Source organism: Lampris incognitus, chromosome 2 (assembly GCF_029633865.1).
Source record: "Lampris incognitus isolate fLamInc1 chromosome 2, fLamInc1.hap2, whole genome shotgun sequence".
NCBI classification, from domain to species: domain Eukaryota; kingdom Metazoa; phylum Chordata; class Actinopteri; order Lampriformes; family Lampridae; genus Lampris; species Lampris incognitus.
In genome coordinates, this window is record NC_079212.1 from 48578689 (window position 1) to 48595210 (window position 16522).

The window sequence follows — 16522 nt, forward strand, 5'->3', positions numbered from 1 at the left end:
TCGCAAGGATGCTGGAGCCTATCCCAGCAGTCATTGGGTGGCAGGCGGAGAGACACCCTGGACAGGCCGCCAGTCCATCACAGGGCCAACCCCACACACACACACACACACACACACACACACACACACACACACACACCAGTAGGGACAATTTAGTACAGCCGATTCACCTGACCTACATGTCTTTGGACTGTGGGAGGAAACCGGAGCCCCCGGAGGAAACCCATGCAGACACGGGGTGAATATGCAAACTCCACACAGAGGACGACCCGGGACAACCCCCAAAGTTGGACTACCCTGGGGCTTGAACCCAGGACCTTCTTGCTGTGAGGCCACCATGCTAACCACTGCGCCACTGTGCCGCCATGGCACAGATATTACACACACAAACCCACACATATATATATACACACACTGAGTTTGTATACGCCTTCGGATAAATGTGTACCTGAGAACACATATTTCAATGTATGAAATACAGCTCTACTAATTTTGGAAAAAAAAGATGTAAAAGAATAAAACTAATGAAAAGCGGCTCAGCCTACAGTATGTCAGAGGACAGCTGTACGGAGACATTTTTTCAATTAAAGTATTTTCTATATTCAGTTGACTAGTTGACTCTCTCTCAAAACAAAAAAAATCAGAAGAATGAAAATTAATACCTACTCCAATACAGACAAACATCTTTTCCTGATAACAAGCAGTGAACAAAACAGTTATGCGTTTAGGTTTAGGTACCAGTTCCAGAGGGGAGGCGCCATTTCAAAGGCTCTTCTATAGAACCAACATGGCCACGTGTCCTCCTACAGCGTGTGCCGTTCCAACACATAGCTAACATTTTACTTTTGTTTTTAAGCACCAGAACATCTTCACAACTTTCCACACAGCACACTGTAAAACCCTACAACTAGTACAGGGGTTCCCAAAGTTCGGTGCCCGCACCCCTGCAGGGGCTCCAGCTGCCTCACGGGGGTGCACGAGAGGGGGAAGTGTTGGATCGTGTGCAACTTTGTGATTTGATTCAAGTTACTGGTGTTTAGTTTCCCACGCAGCTGAAAATATGACAGCATTCCTCCCCACCCCCATCTTCTCTCGTGATGGGGTCTAAAGGGGCGGACCCTTTAGTCGACTGGTTAGTGCAGTCGCCCGCGATACGGGCAGCTCGGGTTCACGTCCCAGCTGCCCTCTGAATTCGCTGCATTGGTCTAAAGCAGGGGTCCCCAACCACCAGGCTATGGACCGGCACCGAGCCTCAAAGCATTTGCTAAGGACAAAATATGTTTTACAATATTCAAATTAAAAGCTCGAGCTGGACCGTGTAATGCTAGGGGGCTTTTAATTTGAAATGGATACTTGAAGCGTGTAGAGTGATGTCATCAATCATTCACGTGGCAGACCGCTGGTCTAAAGGGTCTGCCTCGGAGCCTGTGCGTGTCCTCACCCTCATCCATCCTCTTCGCTCTGGAGAAGTGACCGCTTGTGCGCAACTTTGACACAACTTACTCAAACTGTCGCAGTGTAGTTTTACCTTCATTCAAATGTGACAGTGCGTTGCTGTGATCTCTTGAACGTTGTGTGTGTGTTTCCTGGTTATTTGTACATGATTAAACTTCTTTATTGCAGGTAGTAACTGACAACGTTGCGTGTTTTGTTTTTACGGTGTGGAAGATCGGGGGTGCATCGACCCAGTCGGGGCGCAGAAGGGGTTGTGTTGCCTATAAAGTCTGGAAACCGCTGAACTAATACAAAGTACATTCAGAGGTGGATGGGACCGTCTTAAAATCCACGAACCGTACGGTCATCCTGATCTCATTTTGCAGACACACAGCAGTTTGTTCAATTTAGCTTAAGCAACAGTCCACCCACACAGGTTCAATTCCTCGACAGGCTATGGCTTGAAATGATCAAATATTAATTCACTACGCAACAACTGGATCTGAAAACCCACAATGATGGAAATTAAATTAAAAAAAACTTGTAGAAGAGCAAGTAGGTAAAGTGACAATGTACATTCAAAGCATAACAACACTGTAGTGATGACAGGTAATCAAACGTGCTGCCAGGACACGACAGAACACTTCTACCATAGTTCACCCCCGTCACACAGTCAACACAATGTTTTCCAGATTTCATAACACAGCTCATCAAGCAACGTTAACTGTAGTGGTTGATGTTACTGAGCAAATGCTCCACACACATACATACACATATCTAACTTGCATCAAAACTATCTATCCACATATCTAACTTGCACCAAAACTACAGTAAATGTAAAATAAAAACAAAAAATAGAGAGACTGTGGTGCAGATGAGCAGCAGCTGTAAAGCACTCGTGCAAGAAGAGCTAGATGTATAAATCTAGATGTATCGATCTGGATGTATAAATCTAGACGTCTAGATCTAGATGTATAGATCTGGATATATAATCTAGATGCATAGATCTGGATGTATAAATCTGGATGTATACACCTAAATGTATAGATGTGGATGTGTAGATCTAGATGTATAAATCTAGCTGTATAGATCTGGATGTATAAATCTAGATGTATAAATCCAGAATTTCTTACTGCACTTCTGCTTGTGCAACAAAGCCATATAATTGTTACTTCTTAGCATGTAAGCGTGTGTAGGTTAGAGTATTAAGGTGATGCAGCCTACAGGCTGAGTACTACGTTGGTGTTTAAGGCTGTTAAGAGCTGTTCGGCTGCACCATATGAAGCAGACTTGGCATAAAGCTCAAGTAGCTGAGAGAAGTACTTAGCTGTACATCTGTCAACACAATACATTGAAGCAGGAGGGTCGACAGCCACCATATTTCATCTACGCTTCACAAGCTTCCTCCATACTAACATCACTGTGTACAATAGCATTTAGGTTAAGTTAGCGTTCAGTTATCCCACCACAATGCATAAATGTTTACTTTCAATACATTAAGTGCAACCAACTATTGTGTTGTAGGCCCATATTATTTTTGTGTGACAGTTTTCTTTAGAGGCCCGAGTCAGCTGAGTCCCCTCTGCATGTGTAGTGTAGAACCAGAACCAGGTTTACTGGCCATGTAGGTTTGCACATACATGGAATTTGACTCCACTTTCGTGATGTAAGCATTTATGCAGAACGGCCCCATCACACCAGCGAAGGACAGCTGACTCGGACCTGGTCTTTCTCAGAATTGGTGATGACATTATGTGCATGATTGTGTTGGCTGACATGTTAAACAGCTAACTCCACCTTCAGTCCATCGCTGAGGCTCCGCCTGCATGACTGATCTGAAAGAAATACCTAAACAATGCCCTTCATGTGCCAGCTGACCACACGTCAGCCCCAGTTGGCTTTGTGAATAAGAGGGTAGAACACGTTGAGGAAGAGAGCAAACACCGCGGCCAGGGTCCCGAGGACAAAATATCGCACACAGTCATCGTCAGGATAATCCGACATCCTCCGCCAGCGCCTCCGTCGCACCTGCCCCTCGGTTCCATCGTTGTCTTCCTCGTCTGTCCTCGCCGTTATCCTCGGTGCTTGTCTCCTCCGCAGCCCAGTGCGGAACAGGGCACGGGGCCCTTCATCAAGCTCCTCTTCTTCTTCCTCCAGTTCCTGCCATATTAGAGAGGCCTGCGATTGTCGGAAACCTGTGTCAGCTTCTGGGAAAAGGCGTGGTCTAACAAACACTATAATTACACAGACATTTAGCTGACATTCCAACCAACACCTTCACATCCAACGTCATCCTACAACTATGGCCTTAAACATTTCAACATCAAAACGCCCCCTCAGAACATCCTGTCCCATGATGCTAAACCTGCATGAACACTCGGTCAGACATTAAATCAGAGAAGAGAAAGTCACAGCGCTATCAAGTCAGGGAGGTAGTGGCATTCTGACAGCCTACATCAGTAAACAATGATGATGAAGAAGAAACACTTTATCAGCCAAGTAGTCTGTATTTAACCGATCCGAACTATGAAGGGCAGTGAACAAATTAGGAGCCATAAGGGGCAGTTAAAATGTGAAGTGAAAAAAGAATTACCACCATAACTACTGTTTTTTTTTTAAAAGGGGGCTTATTTCCAGTAACATGAATGCAGCATTTAAACTGTTTTGCTCCATTACGTCCCTGATTACGCATGTTTAAGGAGGCTGGCCAGTGACATGCCTTCACTCTAATGAGAACACGCCCTGGAAGAGAGAGAGGAACGCCTTTCAGCAAGCACATGGACACATGTGAGAACGAGTCACATGATTTATAAGTTACGAGATGGTCATCTGAATCAGAGCACAAAGTGCTCCTGCCCTCCCTAATGCATCCTACAGACTGTGTGATTTTAGCAATCCCGTAAGTTCACTGCAAACCACACTGTGTCATATCTACTACTACTACTACTACTACTACTACTACTACTAGTCTTGGCTGCTCCCGTTAGGGCTCGTCACAGCGAATCATTTGTTTCCATTTCTTCCTGTCCTCTACATCTTCCTCTGTCACACCAGCAGCCTGCATGTCCTCCCTCACCACATCAATAAGCCTCCTCTTTGGTCTTCCTCTGTTCCTCTTCCCTGGCAGCTCCATATTCAACATGGAGCTGCCAGGGAACTCGTACCCAAGTATATTAGATCCATATGGATGTAATAAACTTGGTACAACATCAAGTGTGATGTGTGTAGACTGTACGATAACACCTACTGAATCACAGGCTACGACGCAAGTCCATAAAAACGTCATCAGCATGCGTGCCGTATCAGCGCACGTCATCAATCTACGCTGTTGGTAGAGCAACATGACGCCACACAGGACTCGAGTCCTTTCAATAGTCACCGCAGCTCATTTTTCTTGTTTTGTTGACTCCATGGCATTTGGGTCACAGATGCTAACAGTGTGTTTGTTTGTGTTTAACGCCATCAAAGATTCTGCGTGGCGTTGATCAGTGCGCCATTTCATGCTGCGTTTCTATTGGTTGGTTAGTAGACGTAGGTCGTAGCAGCAGTCACATTGTGAGATGGTCGTCCTACATTTCTGACACTGTTAGACTTTTGTCCCAGCTTATCTTCGGTCACAAGACCGTAATAACGGCTGTCTTTGAACCTGTCTCACAGTGCGATGTAGGACTACCGTTTTGGAGCCACGACCAAAGATATCGCCACGTTTAGCCATCTTTCATCTGAGACGGCCCACATCACACAGTCTGTAGGAGGCTTAAGTTCTTTTCCTGCACTTTGTGGTAAGATGGCTGCTCCTAAAAAAGTTTTTAAATTAAATAATTGTGAACAGTCATACTGTTAACTCAAACACTTGGATTTAAACCAGTGAGCAACCAAGTAAGGAAGAACAGATGAAGTCCTTTAAGTGTTAAACTTCATTTCAGAACCAGCTGAACATGAGCTTGGAGCAGGATTTGGAGGCGAGTGTGACTTGAGTTTCCTTTCCTTTAAGCAATAACCAGATTCACACCAAGCCTGGCATTAAATGAACGATGACTGATGAATAAACAGGCTTTAGAGCAATTACAAGCTCGCAACCAAAACTTTCCCCTCATCCATGGTTAAGGAAAAGAAACAAGAGGAAGAGCTTCCTGAACAAGGATAAAGAAAATAATGCATTTCTTTCATTCCAATAAAGAGAATACAAATATGAACATTTATTTGAATCTTCACAGAGGAGGTACTGAGGTTGGAAAATGGAGAAAATGGGTGTGAAAAATTCATGGCTTACAATAATTACCCCCCCCCCCCGATTATTCGTTTATTTATTTTTTGGATCCCCCCCCCTTTTCTCCCCAATTGTATCCGGCCAATTACCGCACTCTTTCAAGCCGTCCCGGTCGCTGCCGGGGAGGGCTGCCTCCTCTGACACGTGGAGTCACCAGCCGCTTCTTTTCACCTGACAGTGAGGAGTTTCACCAGGGGGACGTAGCGCGTGTGAGGATCATGCTATTCCCCTCAGTTTGCCCTCCCCGCCTGAACAGGCGCCCCGACCAACCAGAAGAGGCGCTAGTGCAGTGACTGGGACACATAACCAAATCTGGCTTCCCACCCGCAGACACGACTAATTGTGTCTGTAGGGGCACCCAACCAAGCTGGAGGTAACACGGGGATTCGGTCCGGCAATCACTGTGTTGCATTACCCCCACCCCACTTAAACTTTTCCATTTGTTAAGGAAGTTTCAGGACAATGCACTTTCCAGCCTCATCACCCAGGTACTGTAATGTCCTTTTGATTAAGTACTTTTTTCTACCATTTCCAAGTTAAAGGTTTAGCAGGCTATGACATAAGCATCAATTCCCACCAGGTCCAACTTTATAGACACGAGTAGGCTGCTCAACCAAACTGAGTCATGCGTAAGATATCAACTTTGTCTGGAACCACTTTTGGAACTTAACTGACCATTTCAGTGTCAGAGCTTCCCTTTCCAAATTCCCAAGGACTGGTTTTATCAAGCATTTCTAAGTGGGAGAAATAATCAAGCCCAATTCTAAATCAGCATTAGTACTCAAGCAAATCTGAACAGCCACTAGACTGATGGACACAAGTGGAGGAGGAAAGTACTGATAACCAAATGATGCAATACTCCTGCAGGTGGCTTTCATGTGAACAAAATGTATGGAAGATCTACTGCAGTCGAAGTGACATTCTCTGCTGCTATCAATTCAGTCAATAGTAAAATATACACCTGTAAAAAAGAGGCCAGCACAACGATGACTGAGTTTTCTATCCTGAAGTTGTCTCAGCAGTGGCAATTTCCAGTTTAAAAGCTTGAAACGGATGTTGGTTCAGCACTACAGTCTACTTAATACTGGTCAATAAGATTTACTTAAAGCTGCGATGAGTTTTTCAGTCTCAGATTATCCCCCTCCCCTTTTCTTTTCTCACCAATTGTACCCAACCAATTATTATCCCACTCTTCCGAGCCATCTGGGTCGCTGCTCCACCCCCTCTGCTGATCCGGGGAGGTGCTACAGACTACCACATGCCTCCTCTGATACATGTGGAGTTGCCAGCCGCTTCTTTTCACCTGACAGTGAGGAGTTTCACCAAGGAGACGTAGCACGTAGGAGGATCACACTATTCCCCCCAGTTCCCCCTCCCCCTGAACATGCGCCCCGACTGACCAGCGGAGGCGCTAGTGCAGCGACTAGGACCGGCCTTCCACCCGCAGACACGGCCAATTGCCCGGCCAAGCTGGAGGTAACACGGGGATTCGAACAGGAGAGCCCTGTGTTGGTAGGCAACGGAATAGACCGCCACGCCACCCAGACGCCTACATTTACTAGTTTAAAAGAAAATCCTCAAAGTTCATCTACTGTGGGCCGTCTGGGTAGCATAGTGGTCTATTCCGTTGCCTACCAACACCGGGGATCACCGATTCGAATCCCGTGTTAACTGTGACTTGGTCGGGCGTCCCTACAGACACAATTGGCCATGTGTGCAGGTGGGAAGCTGGATGTGGGTATGTGTCCTGGTCGCTGCACTAGCGCCTCCTCTGGTCGGTCGGGGCGCCTGTTCGGGGGGGGAAATAGTGTGGTCCTCCCACGTGTTACGTCCCCCTGGCGAAACGCCTCACTGTCAGATGAAAAGAAGCAGCTGGTGACTCCACATGTATGTGAGGAGGCATGTGGTAGTCTGCAGCCCTCCCTGGATCAGCAGAGGGGGCGGAGCAGCAACCGGGACGGCTCGGAAGAGTGGGGTAATTGGACAGATACAATTGGGGAGAAAATTTAAAAAAGAAACGTCATCTACTGTGAACAGTTTGCAGATACATTACTTATAACTGGTTCACTTGCACCTGTAGAAGTGTCGTAAAGCTTGTATAAATGTTACTAGGTCACAAGTCGGCAAATTGCCAGTGCAACTTTTCTGGATTATCCACTCCGGCTAACATTCACACAGGCCCAACACGTACAACCGGGTTCCGGTTCATTGGTTAGTCGGCATGTATTAATGAGGTTTTAGAGAAATGATACTGTGTTGCAACATTGTAAACGCCCGTTTTTACAAAACGCCACCATACCTCTCACTCTTTTGTTCAAGACAAATGCACAAGCTACCAGAGTTTAAATGTAGATCTTTGCAACAATGAAGACAATCTTCTGCGAGACACCACTGCTTTTGTCCACAGCATTATGCAAAAATCAAAAACTGCTTGTAGCTGGTTTCATTTAGTTTTTTGGGGGTCGTTTCCTGTTACAAAGCATTCTGGAAGTCCTGGTTGATATTTATCAAGTGCTATTGGATTTTAAGAGTTGAAACAGGTCCAGTTTACCTCGGAAATCATTGTCAAGTCGAGCTTATTTACACAACCCTCAATCAATGACAGGTTGAAAGGGCTTTAGAGCACTCACGGTGGAATCAGGTTATATGACACCCCGTCCTTGGTTCCTTGATTTGGACAAGGAAAAAAATCCACTGAAAAATAGATACATTTATATTGGTAGTTTACAGTTTATGTTGTAATATGCACTTTGCGTATTACATAGTTCAACATTTTCTCACCGGGTAGCCGTTGCAGTTGTTACTGGGGAACATATTTACACACATCAGTAAAGCTTTACTAGCCATGATGTCCCTTATGTTGGAATGGGTGCAGCCAAAAACTAGCAAATCACTAGTTTTGAACTGATTAGCTGTCACTAGGAACCTGATAACTTCACATGCAAACTTAGTAAACTGATTCTGGAGTGATGTGGTGCAACCCCATCAAGGATTACTGCCTTGGGACTCCTTCTCAAATCACATGACCAAATAAAATACCACGAGTGGATAGTTGATCAGATTATTACTCCTATTCTGACATAATGCAAACAACGCCTTGTTGTTGTATAGATGGGCGACGCTCTCACCTGGCTGGCTGTGGCTCCTGCAGCAGCGGGCGACTCGGCCCCCAGCGGTCCCAAGAAGCGTGGTGGCCTCTCCACAGGGGAGTTCCGCCGGCGGTAGAAGAGGACGTAAGCATAGCGGGTCACCACCTGGCTCTCCTCCACCGTTGTCACAGTGCTATCGTCGAAAAGACGCCATCCTGAAGGAGGGCAGGGACAGGTTGGAGGGAGGTGAATGGATGATGGGAAAATAGTGAGGGTAAAGAGGTATTATTATTGACGATGGGATTAAATGATGGGAAAAGGAGTGAAAAGAAGAGAACAAGAGGAAAGGAGGGGAGATGTTGAAAGGGAAAAATGATAAGGAAAAAGAAGAGAAGAGAGGGGGATTGAGGAAAGGAGAGGACAGAAGAGACGGTTAGTTCTTTAATATATCAGCACACAAGTCGTTAAGAAATCATGACAACACCAATCAGAGCTGCCATACCAAAGGGGCAAAGATGAACGCAAACAGACTCACCGACATCACTGCACTGGCTGTTTTTATCGCTGGGCAGCCGTGCATAGGCTGTATAGTGGCCTCCTATCATGCCCCCGTAATGGTTGATGACTGCATACAGGTCATATATAGGGGGCTGCTGCATCTCATCCTTCTGGCCAATACAGAACTTACTGAGATCGAGGTTCCTAAAGGGCAAGATGAAATTAGAGGCTATACTTGAAATACTACACAAATGTACAGTTTGTACAAAATACCTCTTGAAACCATTCAAAACAAGTCAAAATGAATTTGCCATCGCTCCAGTAATTCGACTGACGCAAAAGCACACCTGACAGGAAAGTCGACCATGTCGTTGATCTTATCTCTCCAGATGAAACTTCTGAAAGAGAATCGTTTGAGCTGGATGATCAACACGTTGGGCAGGCGCCACAGCAGCAGCTGCTTAGAGGCTTCGCGGTGCTGCTGGCACTTTGGACAGTACCTTGAACACAGACCAAGAAGTTACTTCTAACCGGCTGATTCAGAACACAAGACACATACAATCAAACATTTTAATGGTACATCAAATCGTGCTTTGCACGGCTCAATAAAAAAACGTTCTATGAAATATAATAACAATGGTCTTTTTGCCTCAATTCAGGTATCAGTTGAGTTTAGTCAATGAGCTTATTCATCATCAATATAGTGCATGCAAGACAGACCCAACTATAGGAAAAAACAGAATGACAGTGAAGTTTAAAAAAGCAAAATAAACTTGTGTTTTAGTTTGGTGTGCATTGGTGAAACAATCAGCATCTAATCATGTCAGCATGTCCAATTTTAACATCCCTACCATGCCTCTTCTGGTGCCAGCACCTCAGGCTTGGTGAAGAGGTTGAGGCACTGCTCCAGAGTGAAGTGCCCTGCTCTGGCTGTCTCACTCAGAGAGCCCGGGTCCTCCTCAAACTCCAGCTCCTTGGAGCGCACAAGGACATACTCCTTTAAACGCTCATTGTTCTTCCAAACCAACTCCAGGGTTGCCTCTTCCGGGATGTCCACCAGCGTGTCGTCTGCGGAGGCTGTAGCCAAAGAAATAAGGTCTTTGTGATGGAGGCTCTGAATTTTAGCTGCTTCACTCCCACACACACTTTGCATATCTGAGGTGCAGACGTTATAGGTTTCCCGGTTTATCCATCAATTTTAGCTGCAGCCGAAGTAAAAACAGTCAAGATCATGCTCAAAACAAACAAAACACAAGGTTGAAAACCAAAAATTTTGCACTGCCATTTCTGTAAGTAGCAGTCTGATATAGACATAGTTTAGCTGCCTACATTATTACTACACCAGCTAGTGTTCATGCAGCGACATCTAATAACATGCTTTAATCTTGAGTTCAAGGTCATACACAGCATGTTTAATCTCACTTGTAGCACATTAACTTGCAAAGTTCACTTTAGAGCAGTCTTCTGAGTATGTAGTTATGTTAGCTAGCTACTTAACTACCTATAGATGGAATTCGGTTGACATCATCACTATCGCCACAGCCATAGTTGACAGTGCTGAAGCTGTCAAGTGACAGCGAGAATACATTATCTATTCTAGAATTATCTACCAATACCATTAATTAATACAAACATCTGCCAGCCTCATTTCCTTTTCCATCATAATTAACTTTTATTTATTTTGTTGTTATTTACTCATAGTAATGAAAAGGTTTGGGTCTTTTGCCACAGCAGGAAGCGCTCATTTTTTCCATTATCCAAACCGTTTATCCTGCTCTCAGGGTGGCGGGGATACTGGAGCCTATCCCAGCAGTTATTGGGCGGCAGGCGGGGAGACACCCTGGACAGGCCGCCAGGCTGTAACGGGGCTCTCATTATTCTATTATTAAATATTTAGATATATTTTTCACCTCACATTATGAAAAAAGGACAGACGCGGCAGTTCTGAAACACAGAGAAACTAGACTATTTGCCACTTCAGAGTAAGGAAGTGTTTGGACAACAATGGCAACACTTGAGTTATAGGCTGATAAACTGATGAATTCAACTTTAATAGTTTTCATCGTCAATCTTCGATCTCACAAGTAAGCGTTAATCTGACTACAGAAAATAATGAACACACCATAATTGACTCCACTCAATATTCAAATATCATGAATAACTTACCTTTCTCATCCAGTCTCTGCTCCTTGTTGTTCGGGTCTAGCAGAGAAATGTAGAATTGACTGGCATGACCCGACGCAGACTCACTTGGTTGCTGGTACCCTGTTACTGCAGCTAAACAGTGGCGGAATAGAGAATGAAGGAAGGGAAGGGAAGGCAAGGAGAGGTGGAAAACAGAAGTATTTCTATGACTGAAGTGGGTGCCGATGGGGGGGGGGGCGGTGAGGCTGACAATAATTTATTTGTTTCCCTTACCTTCTGGTCTCACTGCCTTCTCACAGGATGTCTCTTTTTCAGCCTGAGGGTCATGAGAACAGCAGGAGGTGTAGGAGGGGGGCTCAGAAAATCCTGAGTCCGTGGTCCGGATGATGGGGTGTGAAGTCCGAGAGGAGAAGGATTCTGGCTCCCCTGACTGGAAAGCTGATGCCTGGGCAGATTCTGCCTGGGATTCAGGTATGAGAGTTGGGCTCTCAAGCTCCATATCACCTGTTCCTAAAGTGCTACTACTACCCATGGCCTTCTCTCCTGAACCCAGACCCTCAGGCGTGCCTAATGATAGTGGAGGGAGGTCTGCACGGCACTGGGAGGTTTCTGGTGATGTCCTGCCAGATTGGTAAGGAGGCTGGAATACGTTGACTGAAAACCTGCACATGGGGAGGGAGGGAAGCGAGGGAGTGAGGGAGAGAGAGAGAGATTTTTTGATTTTTAAAAAGTAACTTTTATTTAAAAAAAATACAATCATATTCAAACCACAAGCAAATAAATAAATATGTGAAAATAAAAAGTAAATGAGGAAGAGGGAGAGAGACCATGATGTATTGTAAATTAACACTTTACAAAATTGTCTTTGACTGAATGATGTAAAACAAAACAAACATGATCTTATCCTAAATACTGTGTATTTTTCCATGTGATCTTACTATCCTAACATGCCTTTACTGCACCGACTGGAGTGTTTTTGAGGCTGCATCTACACACCTGGATGAACTTACTGACACTGTGACATCTTAAATTATAATTCTGTTTATCCTCTTTCAGTGTTGTAGTGTGTAAATTGTGTAAACAGAACATCATCCATTACACGTTGTCCGTCTTGGGAGAGAGATCCTCCTCTGTTGCTCTTCCTGAGGTTTCTTCCTGTTTTTTTCTCCCTGTTAAAGGGTTTTTTTTTTTTAGGGAGTTGTTCCTTATCCGATGACAGGGTCTAAGGACAGGATTTTGTGTTGCTGTTAAACCCACTGAGGCAAATTTGTAATTTGTGATATTGGGCTATACAAATAAAATTAATTTGACTTACATCAGCTTTTGTGAGGACATGTGTGTGCCCACCAAAACTTTCTGTACCTTCAACAACAATAAGCCCTGGCTCACAGCAAAACTTGCCAAGGAGGAAGCTTACAGGAGTGGAGATAGAATCCGGTACAACAAAGCCAGAAATTCACTCACAAAGGAGATCAGAGTGGCAAAATGGTGCTACTCTGAAAAGTTGAAAAAAGGTTTTCTGCCAATGACCCATCATCATTCTGGAGCGGTTTGAAAGACATTACCAACTACAGGTAGAGACACCCCCCCCCCCCCAGACACACACTGCAGGGAATCATCAACTGGGTGACGATCTAAATGGATTTTGCTGCAGGTTTGAAAAAGCACTTTCACACCCCTAACCCCCCCCCCGGCCACAACACACAACCAACTGTACCCCCTGACGGTCACTCTCTCCTCCCCACTGAACCCCCAACCACACTCAGAATCTATGTTGAGGATGTGCGCCAGCTCTTCCAGAGACATAAGACCAGGAAGGCACCGGGCCCGGATGCATGTCACCCTCTTGTTTGAAAAGTCTGTGCTGACCGGTTGGCCCCCATTTTCAAACTGATCTTCAACAAATCACTGGAGATGTGTGAAGTCCCCTCCTACTTCAATAGCTCCACTATCATCCTGGTCCCCAATTCTGTGATACCTCATATTACAGCATTAAATGACTACAGGCCCATTGCCCTAACATCTGTGGTCATGAAATCCTTCAAGAGACTGGTGTTGGCCCACCTGAAGGAAATCACAGGCCTTTGCTCGACCCCTGCAGTGTGCCTACCTAGCAAACGCGTCAGTGCAGTGAAGGATGCAGTCAACATGGGATTGCATGACATCTTTCAACACCTCGACTCCCCAGGGACACATGCAAGGGTCCCGTTTGTGGCCTTCAGCTCAGCCTTCAACGCCATCATCCCAGATATCTTCCACTCCAAACTCATCCAACTCACTGTACCAACCCCCATCTACCAGTGGATTAAAAATTTTGACAGACAGGAGGCAGCTGGTGAGGCTTGGGGGGAAAATCACATCCAGTACCCAAACAATTAGCACTGGCGGCCCCCAGGGATGTGTGCTCTGCCCGCTACACAAATGACTGACCTTCAGGTGACCCTTCTGTTAAAGTCCTGAAGTTTGCAGATGGCACAACTGTCACTGACCTTATCTGGTATGGCAACGAGTATGCATATAGACGGGAGATTGAACAGGCCGCCCTCTGGTGCAGCCATAACAACATGGCGCTGAACACACTCAAAACTGTGGAGATGACAGTGGACTTCAGGAGGAGCCCCGAGCCGCCCCCAACATACTCAACAGCATGGTGTATGGGTGAAAACCTACAGATTTCTGGGTTCCACAATCTCACAGGACCCAAGGTGGGCATCCAACACAAACATAATCATCAAAAAGGCCCAGCAGAGGATATACTTTCTCCGCCAGCTCAGGAAGTTCAACCTGCCTCAGGAACTGCTGATTCAGTTCTACACTGCAATAATCCAATCTGTCCTCTGCACATCCATCACTGTCTGGTTTGGATCGGCCACCAAACAGGACAGGGACAGATGACAACAGACAGTTAAGTCTGCAGAGAAAATCATTGGTGCCAACCTGCCCTCCATTCAGGACTTATACACCTCCAGAGTCAGGAAACAGGCAGGCAACATCACTGCAGACCCAATCACACCCTGGTCACAACCTGTTCCAACTCCTCCCCTCTGGCAGGCGCTACAGAGCACTGTACCCAAAAACAACCAGATATAAAAACAGGTTCTTTCCACGGGCTGTCATTCAAATGAACGCTTAACATTGTCAAATAAATCCAACCATGTTGTATATACTGTACTGTACATGTTGTATACATTGCACTGTACATGTTGTATATACTGGTACACGCCGTCATGTCCATCTACCCCAGGCATGTATGTAAGTAACCTGCCAACATCTATTTCAGCATCTGATATATTCTCTGCACCACTGCACTTTATCACCTCTTATTTCACCTGTATAGTCAACCTTGTGTACATATCTGAAGATTGTTGTGTTTTAGTGTTGTTATTCTGTGAAGTGTACTGAAAGAGCCACGAAACCGGAGTGAAATTCCATGTAGTGCATACCTACATGGCCAATAAACTTGATTCTGATTCTAATTCTGAGAACATGAAGGGCTTGGTTCCAAAAGTAGCCTTACTATAAGATTAAGAGATAGTCATAAGTGGAGATACAAAGCTTTCTGACAGCTGTTCGTGTTGAATATGACAATATACAAATCAAAAACTGACACTGTCTATAATAGTGGCCTACTGATATGTATTGTTTGATGTGTAATTCATATTGCAATAAAGATGGGTCAACAGTATATGCTATAGATAGAAGTCATTAACTTCTTTTGCAAGTAAATTTGGACTTTCAACATGATATTTAAAAATAATAAAAACTGAATGCGAGTAGGAGCATGTGTATGACTATCATGTACCTGGAGTAGCCCTCTAGCAGCTGGGTAAGGCGGGTGTAGGTGAGTCGGGACTCTGGCACACTGACCAGGAAGGGAAGGCCTACATTCTCCGTATAGGGACGACACAGACCCTTGTGGTTGGGCCAGTGGTTCCTCTGACAAACTCTGGGGAAAAACAGAGCCATTTATTGAAGAATGAAGAAAAGAGTGTTTGGAACTTCAGACTGGAGGATAGTTGAGTCAGTGAACAATTTATGATATAAATACATAATCTCACTTCATATTCCCTTATGATACAAAGTTTCACGTGTTCGAGTACTGATGTTTTCTGATTTTATGTAAGGCTGAGCGGTAGACATTCTAAGTAAACTCACTGGTTGCAGTAGCCCACACGGTAGCAGCGAGTGCAGCGCTTCAGCTTCTCTTCCTCGGACAGGGGAGGCTTTAGGCAGGCGGCACATTTTGAGATGGGGATACTGGGGACCTGGAGTCGCTGAAGTTACAACAGACAAGGCACGGATGCGATCAGGATGACAGAGGAGAGGTAAAAAAAAAATTCCTAACTTGCATAGCGATAAAAAGTCTTCATTTGGTTACCACTTGGCCACTTGTTGAAAAGAATATTAGCAGACATATAAAAGCATCATTAATAGTTGCAATTACTACAATACTTACTGCAAATTAGACAATATTCAACTCTTTAAGACCCAATCAGTGATTCCTGTGTTTTGAGCATTTAAGCAAGTTCCGTAACTCCATGTCAAGCTCTTAAAGAGAGGACACTCAAACATTAGAACTGTTGTTGTTACCTGCTGGACCCTGAGCAACACCACCCTCTCTTTTGCCAGTTCTTTGGACAACACCTCAAAGCAGAAAAGCATGTCGGAAGAGGACACGGTGTCCAGGGAGTGGGAAGGCAGGAAGATTCGGTGGAAATGACTCTTAACCACCTTCAGGGAAGAAAGGAAAATAAAGATTGATGCCCATCTTAAAAAGCAAGTTTCAACCCAGTTATAACGTTGTCCAGATTTGGGATACACTTAGGATAGAAGAAAACAGTAACTTGAGAAGTAAAACTCTCTTCTGAAAATGGAGTGCTCTTTGAGGAAAGCATAGAATTCTTAGGCAGCTGTTTTTGCCTTCTATTTGCAAGGGAAAAATCACAAATCTACACACCCTTGCAATTTGACTTTTTCCATTTTAATCTCATTGTCGGGGGTCGTGGTTTTGTGGAAATCACACTAACTGCACCAGCATTTAAACATCTAACCATTTTTCTTCTCTAGTGAAGCAGGAACTACAAGT

At 44.9% G+C, this 16522-nt stretch overlaps 1 protein-coding gene across 1 annotated transcript in view; it reads right to left on the minus strand.

Moving 5' to 3' along the window:
- usp19 (ubiquitin specific peptidase 19) overlaps positions 1-16522 on the minus strand; it is a 66134-nt gene that overhangs the window by 2585 nt on the left and 47027 nt on the right. The window contains exons 17-25 of the mRNA XM_056302110.1: positions 16027-16167; positions 15592-15710; positions 15239-15382; positions 11710-12098; positions 11458-11568; positions 10143-10368; positions 9639-9791; positions 9329-9495; positions 8833-9008 (exon numbers count right to left, since the gene is read on the minus strand). Of these exons, the coding sequence (XP_056158085.1) occupies positions 8833-9008; positions 9329-9495; positions 9639-9791; positions 10143-10368; positions 11458-11568; positions 11710-12098; positions 15239-15382; positions 15592-15710; positions 16027-16167 (1626 nt within the window). The remainder of the gene's footprint in view (positions 1-8832; positions 9009-9328; positions 9496-9638; positions 9792-10142; positions 10369-11457; positions 11569-11709; positions 12099-15238; positions 15383-15591; positions 15711-16026; positions 16168-16522) is intronic.